This window comes from Pteropus alecto, unplaced genomic scaffold (genome assembly GCF_000325575.1).
Source record: "Pteropus alecto unplaced genomic scaffold, ASM32557v1 scaffold123, whole genome shotgun sequence".
In the NCBI taxonomy this organism is placed as follows: domain Eukaryota; kingdom Metazoa; phylum Chordata; class Mammalia; order Chiroptera; family Pteropodidae; genus Pteropus; species Pteropus alecto.
In genome coordinates this window covers 4719788-4729916 of record NW_006433950.1, presented here as the reverse complement: position 1 = coordinate 4729916, position 10129 = coordinate 4719788, and the positions used below count along the sequence as shown (strand labels likewise).

General features: G+C 36.6%; 1 protein-coding gene and 1 pseudogene across 1 annotated transcript in view; both read right to left on the bottom strand.

Annotated features, from left to right (window-relative positions):
- RBL2 (RB transcriptional corepressor like 2) overlaps window positions 1-10129 on the bottom strand; it is a 42905-nt gene that overhangs the window by 32240 nt on the left and 536 nt on the right. Inside the window, exons 2-5 of the mRNA XM_025044598.1 lie at window positions 9988-10125; window positions 8101-8231; window positions 5167-5367; window positions 1720-1784 (exon numbers count right to left, since the gene is read on the bottom strand). Coding sequence (XP_024900366.1) covers window positions 1720-1784; window positions 5167-5367; window positions 8101-8231; window positions 9988-10125 — 535 coding nt within the window. The remainder of the gene's footprint in view (window positions 1-1719; window positions 1785-5166; window positions 5368-8100; window positions 8232-9987; window positions 10126-10129) is intronic.
- On the bottom strand, window positions 3265-3383 carry LOC112477399 (annotated as a pseudogene).

Below are 10129 nucleotides of genomic sequence, written 5' to 3'. Positions count from 1 at the left end.
ATGCTGCACAGAAAGTCATGAGAAAGGTGGTTAGAGTACACCTCCCTCCAAATAACTAAACCGAGAACTGAATAAAACCGATTAAACTGCTCTATTAGAAAGATCCTAGTGAATCACAAAAAATCATAGTGCTTGATTCAGTCGTTACAGACTGAATTAATAAGATAAAGCTCAAACACTAAGTTAACTGCAGAGAAAAAAAAATGCTACCCCAGTTGATCATTTGAGACCAAAATCTACATAAGGACAATAAAATAATAATTTATAAGGTACATTTACTCCCAATTACACGTCATAAAAGACATATACAAAACAGATAAAAATCCTAGAAGTCAAATATACCTCCTACAATCAAATGACAAAATATATGTATAATTCCAGCCATAGCAAGTTACAAGCAGCAGCAAGTGTAGCAGTCACTATGAAAACAGTTTATATGCTCTTAAACTTTTCTTTATTTCCTGCCACTGATCATATAACCCAGGGGTCCCCAATCCACAGGCCACAGAACAGTACAGTACCCATGCATAGGCTGTTAGGAACCAGGCCGCAAAGTAGGTGAGCAGCGGACAAGCCAAGCTTCATCTGTATCTGCAGCCACTCCACAGCGCTAGCATCACCGCCTCAGCTCCATCTCAGACCATCAGGCATTAGATTCTCATAGGAGCACGGGTCCTTGGTGCCAAAAAGGTAGGGGACCGCTGATAATCTTTATCTCCACTAAAGAAACATGCCAGTGTGATGGAAAGCAAAATATCTAACAGCATATTTTTGACAGAAGAAAGATTTTTCTTTTCAATCAAGCATGCAGCTCAGGGAAGGAAGGATGAACTCTCGACTGGTTAGCTATAATGAGACAAATCGAACCCCAAGGCCAATGGAGTGACATATCCTTGCTGGAAGGCCTCCATGTCCAGTATGGAATTAAGAACGAGGAGACCGGAAATCCTAGCTGTTTCTAGCAGCTAGTTTCTGGGCCTCGGTGACCTAATTTTAAAGTACATAAGTTGGACTAGTTGCTCTAAGAATGAAAATCTTTTATATTTATGAAAATCTTTCCAGCTCTATAATTCTTTGATTTCAACTTTGCATTTTATTGGGTGAACGCATTCCATATAGTCTCTAGAAAAAGCTATGCAACTTACATAACTGTACTATTTTTTCTTCTTTGGATTACTAAGAATCAATTCTACATAGAAATATAGAGAGGACCAAAAAAGTAATAAAAATCTTATTTCATTGAATGCAGACCTTGGGGATGTTACATGAAATGAGAAAAAAGGGAGAGAAAATAAATTATATCTAAAGCCACTTGATCAAGTATATTTACCTGAATGAGATGCAAAAAGTAATCTGAACTACTCTGAGAATGATCAGTCTCACTTAACTAAGACTTGTCTCATGAAAAATACAGCTCAAGATATAAGCATAGACATACTAATGTGTTTTCAGCCTATAATTGAGAAGAATACCTTTAAGTGGAAAAGATGCTGTGTAAGAACAAAATTAAAAAATTTTCCAATTAATAAGAGTTTGGGATATTGTAAAGAAATTCAAAAGACTTTTATGAAAAGGCAATACTTAGAAAAGAATCGGAGACTAAAACTCTTCAGAAATTTTCAGTGAGAATCTTTTTCTGATACACATTATTGGTTGACAGAAGTAGGACCCAAACATTTAAATACACTAATATCTAAATAAATATTACTCTTTTCTTACCTTTTGCATATATAAAAAGCACCCAACAAAAATGGAAAACTTCAGACACAGTACAGGGCTGTCGCCTTTGGGGGAGAGAAAAAATCATGAGGTAACAGAAAAATTAAAGACGACATCACAAATGACTGTAAATTAGGTGAGAAACAGAACCCAGTTAGAGGGAGAACAGATTCACTTCATGTGGAAAATGTCTTCACCAACCAAATATTGGTAAGGAAATAGCTGGGGACCAGGGAAAAAGCTCATCTTGGAAAGAAGAAAATTCTGAAGAAATACAAAAGCTTTTTGACTCGGAAGCTAAGTATGGTTGGGCCTGGTTAGTACTTGGATGGGAGACCACCTAGGAAGACCAGGTGCTGTGGGCGTAGGAAAGATTAAAAAAAAACTTTTTGAGGTCAAGGCAGGTAAGGTAGAAGAAAATTAACAATAGCTCTTTTGGTGACTTCAGCAAGGTTAATGCTGCTTTAAGACCCATGCCTACAGTCTAGTTTTTTTTCCCTCTATCATAGCCAATGAACTGTAAACCCTTCCTCTCTAAAAACATTCCAGATTAGACCAAGTCACAAAAGGACTCTGTAATGTAAATTCTGAGCTTCCTATAATTCTTATACTTCTTTCATTATGAGTACCTGTTGTATTTTGCCACACTGTCTACTAAAGAGAGTTCTGGAACGGTTTTAAGCTTGGCTTTTCTATAAAACCTCTGCCGAAGTTTAAATAAGACCTTTGTTGTCTCCACAGCCCAAGAGCCTTATTCTAACAAGGTACTTTGAAAAAAGAAATCAGGAGACTGGGGTTTAGCTTCTACAACTGTCATTAGCTAGGTACTTTTGCTCTCCATGTGCCTTAGTCTCTTTATCTGCTAAAAGATTATTCTTACCAGTCCATGGCAAGGAGTAAATGTCAGTGCCTTCCTTTAAAAAGAAGACTCCCTACCATAGGCACATGATAAACTAGTTTTAATGCCTGCTTGCAAGATTGAGTCAAACTTTTTAGCTCAACACTCCAGCCACTCTACAAACTGGCTCTATAAAAATGTGAGCACTCTAGAACAAACTTAACCTACTCAGCCAAATTTCCTCTTGCTTTGCTGCTTCAGTGTCTTCATTCTTTATCCTCTGCACAGAAGGCTCTCTCTACATATAACCTTACATATATACTATGTTTTTTCTTATACATACATACCTTTTTACTTAATGGAGACACTTTATGGTTTCTCTTTGGCATACCCAAATTGCCTGCATCACTACTCTTGCACTTTGGGGCCATTATTAAATAAAACAGGGTTAAGGATTACTTGAACACAAGCACTGTGAAACCTTGATGGTCGACCTGATAATCAAGACTGCTACTACAGACTACTGGGCAGGGAGCGTATACAGCATGGATGTTCTAGCCAAGGGGACAATTTACGTCCTGAGTGAGACGGAGCATGATTTCATCATGCTGCTCAGAACAGCATGTAAATTAAAACTTATGAATTCTTTATTTCTGGAATCTTCCATTTAATATATATATATTATATATATATATATATATATATTATGCCTACAGCACCTGGTCTTCCTAGGTGGTCTCCCATCCAAGTACTAACCAGGCCTGACTTTGCTTAGCTTCCGAGATCAGACAAGATCGGGAACGTTCAGGGTGGCATGGTCATAGACCCATTTAATATTTTCGGGCCACAACTGAATGTGGGTAACTGCAATCGCAGAAAGCGAAACTTTGGATAAGGAGAGAATTCCGTATCTCCAAATTCACCTATCAAATTCCTACCCATCACTGAAGACCTATTTATACATATTCCATAGAAGCTTACCTGACTGGCTCATACAGTGGTTTATTTCTGCCTCATGAGTCCCACATTTCTATTAGCTTTTGCATTTCTATATGCCTCCTCTCCCTACTATACCTAAGCTCTCAAAAGACAGTGATGATGGATTTTTTTTTTACTACTTGAATCCTACATAATACCTAACAAAATACTTTACACAGTAAATTCTCAATAAATGTTCAGTGACAAACTTTCACCAACTGTTGTGTATGAGATACATGATAGAGTCATGGTTAAGCATATGGGTTCTATAGGCAAACTACTTGAGTTTCAAATTAGCTGTGTGACCTTGGCCAAATTACTTAACCTGTCAAGGGCTTATTTTCCCAAACCACCTGTAACAATAGTATCAACCCTCATAAACTTGTCATAGAGATTAAATTAAGTAATATATGTTTAAATCTTAGAAGAGTCCCTGCCCCATAAATGCTCAGTAAATGTTATTATTATTAGCCAAACAAAAGTACTAATAAAACGTATACAGGGTGATCTAAACATAAATTTTCTTACAATTTTCTTAATTAGATTAGTACACATACCCTAATACGCATCAAAGTAAGTACAATCTGAAACGATTTTCTACAATACACCAAAGAAAGAAGATATTCTGTGTCTTTCTATATAAATGATCATATCACCCTCACTGGGACTCAGAAGAAAGTTGCATCCAAACTTTAGAATACTTAATTCTAAATAGTCAGTTCCCCAAAACTGCAAGCAAACTAGACCAGCTGCTTCTGTATCAGTGGGGTCAACTATATAAAAAGGTACAGTCTGTTTTGTTCTTAAAAGCCATTCGCTTACTGTAAACATCTTTCACAATTTGGGAAAATTTTTATATTGAAAGAACGTTATTCATTCAATTATAATACTCCTTTTCCCCCATTTTTCTTGTCAACATTTTTCTAGTTCTCTTTTAGGAACAAATTTCCATTTCTACTTTATAAAAAAGCTTTTGTGATAAAGGTAGGGAATTTGTATCCCATAATTGCCCTTATCTATCAGAAAAAATGGAAAACACTGAGTCAAAGTAAGTTTATTGACTTTGCAGACATGATCAGAAATAACAAATTTATAATACTTTCAGCTCCTCTATTCTTTCCTCATTCCAATTTCTCTACTTTTGATTGTTTGTAAACATCAAAATACATAAAGAAGCCACTTCAGGAGAATTATTTAGCACTCAGTTTGACAGAAAAGTCAAATAATAGAAATATGTAATAACAATTACCATGCATAGAAAATGACGAAAATAATCAATATAGTCAATAATAGAAAATCAAGTAGTCAAATTCTATACCCAAGTTTGCTATTTGGTGAAAATATCTAAGGTCTGACTTTTACAATTTGTTTAGTTAAATAAAAAAGAAAAGTTTATCTAAACAAAGATTTCATACATTTTACAATACGAAAGCCAAACTCTTCATGGCTAACACGCAATGAAAAGAAATTATTATTAAAAGAAAGCTCTTGGAGAAAGAAAAAATACATATTTATGAAATCACATTTGGTTTTTAAGACTAGTAAAATAAACTTAAAGGAAAAAACTGAGGGATCAAAAATCTAGCAGATGAACAAATGTGTATTCCTGACTAACAAATATAAAGTCATACCGTTGCTTTCTTCCTCTTTGTTGACGAGGTGGCTCCTCTTGAGGATATTTAAAAATGTCCTGAAAAATGGGTTCATATTTCTTAAAAATTACAGCAGAAACGGTAAAGTTTCTTTCTAATCTCTCAGTACGTTCTCTGAAATGTTGGGGTAGATTTGCCATCTCTTCCCATTTCTTCATCTTGTTAAAAAATTCAATTAGGCTGATATTAAAAATAAAAAAAGATTTTTCATAATTAACACAAGCACAAAAATATAGATAATTAAAAGTAAATAAGAATTAACTCACTAAATTACTTTTAGACAGTGATATAAAATCACAATTCATGCCTCTGATTAGCTTAATCTCTTAGAAATTGACTTCTCATATTGTTGCAGAATAATCAGACTGGCAAGACACCAAGCATCACTAGGAGAGCTGGAGAACTCAGGTTCATTATGCTGTCAGTCCCAGAAGAGCTACTGCTCTGAAGATCTGAGCCCCGAGCTCAGGGGCAACTTTACTTTTATAGGGCTTATCCGCAGAGTTACAGTTTTACAGCTGTCATGGGCTGACTGGTTAATTTGTCCTCAGGCAGTTATAGAGCAGGAGTTGCTATAGGCTACCAACAGTTACAGTGTATGAGATTTTCAAACAGGAACTTAGGCAATACATCTGTTATCTAGACAGAACAAGCAAAAGGGGGAGGATGAGTCTTTAGTTACTCTCGAGGTCACCCTACCCTTCGACCTATGCGGCAAGCATATCTGTAGAACCAGAACAAAAAGCTGATTATAAAGTAGGCCATTTGAGTGAAAAATTCCCTCTTCAATATCTTCCTAATCTTTTTTCTGAGCTTTCCTGAGGGTTTTTAAAAAATTATGAAATATATAAAAATACAAAATAATTGACCAGAGTAATGTAACCAACATTCATGTACTCCATTGCCGGGTCTAACAAATATTAACATACTGAATTTCGCCATGTTTGCTTCAGGTTCTACAGAAACAGCCAAAGCTTCCATTTGCATCCTCCCCATTCCACTCCCCACTATTCTTCCCCAAAGATAACCACCGTTATAAAGTTAGTCCGAATCTTTTCCATTCATGTTTTTATATAGAACTACTTACCTGTAGTTACTATATGGATGTGTATATCCATAAACAGTAAGCACTATCTTTTGGATGTGTGATTTTAAAGTTTTAAATAAATGGTATCATTGTAAGTAGCATTCTGCAACTTACTTCTTCTTGTTTGAGATTAATGTCGATGTGTGCAAATCTAATTTATTCATTTTAATTGCTAAAAATATTCCTTCACATGAACTACCATGATTTTTTGCATTCATTCCCCAGCTAATCAAAATTGCAGTATCTAATTTTTCATTATAACCAAACGTGCTGTAATGAACACATTCTTAAACATGTATGTAAGAGTTTCTTCAGGAAGTACCTCAAGAAGTAGAACCGTTGAGTAAAGAATATGCATTTTCAACTTTACTAGACACTGCGAATTTCTCACGAAAGTGGTTGTGCCAATTTATACTCTTACCAACGTACACCCGCAATAGAGTTCTTGTTTGTTTACATAATGACCAAAATTGGCATTATCGGACTTCAAATTTCCCCAATCCAATGAGAATAAAATGTTATCTGGTTTTCACTTTGAACTTCCTTGATTACTAATGAGGTTGAACATCCTCACCTATATCTATTGGCTATGTGAGTTTTGTCCTTTGTGAAATCATATTTGCTACCCATTTTTCAGTAACCATTTGTCATTTATTTAACCATTTGTTAGTTCTTTATAATTTTGATACTGATCTTATGTCAGTTACGTGTATTGTAAATATCTTTTCCCAACCAGCTCTTTGTTTTTAATCCATTTAGTCTATTATGACAGAAAAGTAAATAATCTGAAACTATAGATAAAATTTAAAGATAAATTTGAATTTTTGAAATGGAAATAAAAGTGAAGCCTAGGATTGTATTACTTGCATTAAAATGTTAGATAAGTTTTATTTGCTATAGTTCATAATGATTCCATAAGCTGACGTTTGTTTCTAAAGTTCCTTGTCACTTAACTGAATTACTCTGCCTCTACTTTCGTCTACTTTCGTCTTTGTAATGATTATACTATTGCACCTTATTTAAGTCCACTTCTCCAGGTTTACAGACCATGTGTTCAACTCTTTATGCGCGGCCTCTTGTTCTTAGGCTTGTTCTTTGAACTCAGGATGGAGTTCAACGTTAATAAACTATAGCTGAAATATTAAATTTCTTGTTAATTATTTTAATAGTGATCTTTTAAATCATTAGGTCCATAAATTGTGACATAGGTATTTACCCTCCAAATGCCCAATATCCAAGATCCTTTTTCCACCAATCTTTCTTAAGTCAGAGAAAATCTACCCGAGGCACAAATAGTAAATGTAATCAATTCAATTGCACAACAAATGGTAAAAGCAATTTCTGCCTCTTATTTAAAGTATTATTTGACCCTTTCTAGAACTGACTATAATAGTGATGCTTATATTCCAAATAGAAAACTTAGAAGTATTTACACATTCTATATATTAAGATATGTCCTGTGCATGTGGTGCCAAATTTAATATCATGTAATAGTTTATCTACCTTTTCAATCTAGAATGTTTCCTAAAGTTTTTAATACCCCTTTTGAATTCTCCAATATTACAGATGAGTCACAACCTTTAATAGTAAACTCTTCATACAAGTGCCTAATACATTAAAGTTTAAATATTTTTCGCCAAGGAAGTAAGCTATAATGGATACTACCTTAGACGTGGTCAAGGAAAACCATGACGTAGCTTCAGAATTCAGCACTCTATAGGTACAAATGCTCAGAAAATGATGAACAAAGAGAATTCTTACTACCACTATGATTTATGAGCTTTCATATCAGTCACACTCTACTTTTCAAACTCTAACATAGTTACCTCTGCTCTGAACAGCGCAGGATTCTGGTTAACGATACATAGTTTCCTTCAACTGTCCCTTTGCTTACAGTTGGCACAGATTTTCTGCAAGCCACATATAAGGCACATGCTAACCAATGAAGATCATTTCCCTGTAAAATAAAAGAAAGTTGATGTTTAGCTAATGAGCTATATGTATTTCAATATAAAAAAATTCTTATGTTTAAATCGAAAGTGATATTTATGTTTGTGGGAAACTGTATTTTCAATGATGGCCCTATCCCATGTGCTCATCTTATAACTCAACTTTGATTTTCTGCCACTGAGAGGCAGGAGTCTGTGTTCCCTCATTTTGAAATGTCTCAACCAACAGCACATGTAGTAAAAGTGATGCTATGTTAACTTCCAATATCATAAAAGGCAATACAGACTCCACCTGGCTCTCTCTCAGGACATGTACCATTAGAGTCCCAACATGGGAGTAGAACACCTTGAGCAAAATACTTAACAGTTACAGAGGTTTGATTTTCTTATCTGAGGACTGTGAGAACCGAATGAATTACAAGTATGCAACACAGAAAATAGAAGAAATCAAAAGATATAAAACACTGCAACCAGTATTCGGCATGAAACATCGCATTACCTTACAGCATACCTAACTATAAGCTCCATAGGCCAGAAATTGAGTAAACAAACACGTTTTCAAAAATAATTTACTAACCATCTCTTATTTGTCACTTGTTTACATAACATTGGATGTCATGTGACTTCACCTCTGAGTTGAAATACCTCAAATGTACAGTAATCTGATTTACAGGATTATCCTGAGGGTAAGACAAGAGCTTATTTGGAGGCATTTATGCCCATCACCAAAAAAAGAATCCTTCTCTTTGCCTGACCACAGGAACCACTGCGAAATAAACAAGAACATGGCCTATTCAGCCAGATCACCTAAGTATAAGAGCGAGCTTTGCAGACTCTGCACGCTGTCCATATGTGTGCTTTATACGCCAGGAACCACATTTTGCCGTATTTAACCTTCAGAAGAACAACTCTATGAGGGTAGCTACAAATCTCTCAAATTTACATATCACAAAATAGAGTTTTGAGGTGGTTAATTGTCCAAAGTCACCTACGTCTGTCAGGTTCTAAAGGCAGTATAGTACTAGCTTTTTATTTTCCTCCTGTAGATACAATGGAGAAGGAACAGAATTAAAATCCTATTAATGGAAAAATAACTAAAAAAAAATGATCTTAAGTGACATATAGGCAAAAATACTCTATCATAGTTAAATACTTTGGTTAGGTCTTCCCATTCTGAGCCTATCTGCCCTACTCTTTCCATAACCTGTAAAACAACTTAAGAAAATCATGTGGCTTCCTGTTTAAATGCTACACACACGGGCAATGAAACAGCTGATAAACAACCACCCAGACTTCCGTGTCACTTCCCATTGGCCCAGAAAGGGGAGGTGCCTACAGAGCCGAGCCTCACTGGCTAGAAAGACCATTTTTTCTCATCTGCGAGTCGCGTCGGAAGAAAGGGACATAGCATACCTGTAAGACACTGACTTATTATAAGAGTCCCGTGTAGTATCTAGGGGAAACAAAAGGTGCTCAAGGTCATCGCGGTCCTGACATCCTAGTGGCAAACAGGGGCGTGTGTCTGTGACCAGCTAGGCAAAAAGCCCATTTCCTGAGCCTTGGAGAAAATGCCTCTTGTACACACACGTACGCGAACACAGCCCGACTCCTAACGACGCGTTTCTGCAAAGAGACGCGACGCCTGGGCGGAGGCAACGCGCTGCAGGAGGAAAAGGACCGAACCAGAAGGCTGGACCCCCGAAACCGGGCTAAGCCCGGTGCGAGGGCAGCAGGCCCCTCCCCGTAAGGCCCTGACCCCTGCACCTGTTCTGCCGACCAGGTGGCTGCGATTTTGTCATCGTGGGCCCAGCCTGGCGGTGCTACTTTAGGGCAGGAGGCGTCCCCCGGGCGGAACGCGAGAGCGAAGAGCAGCGAGACCGGCTCGCCCCCGGGGCCGCGGAGAGCG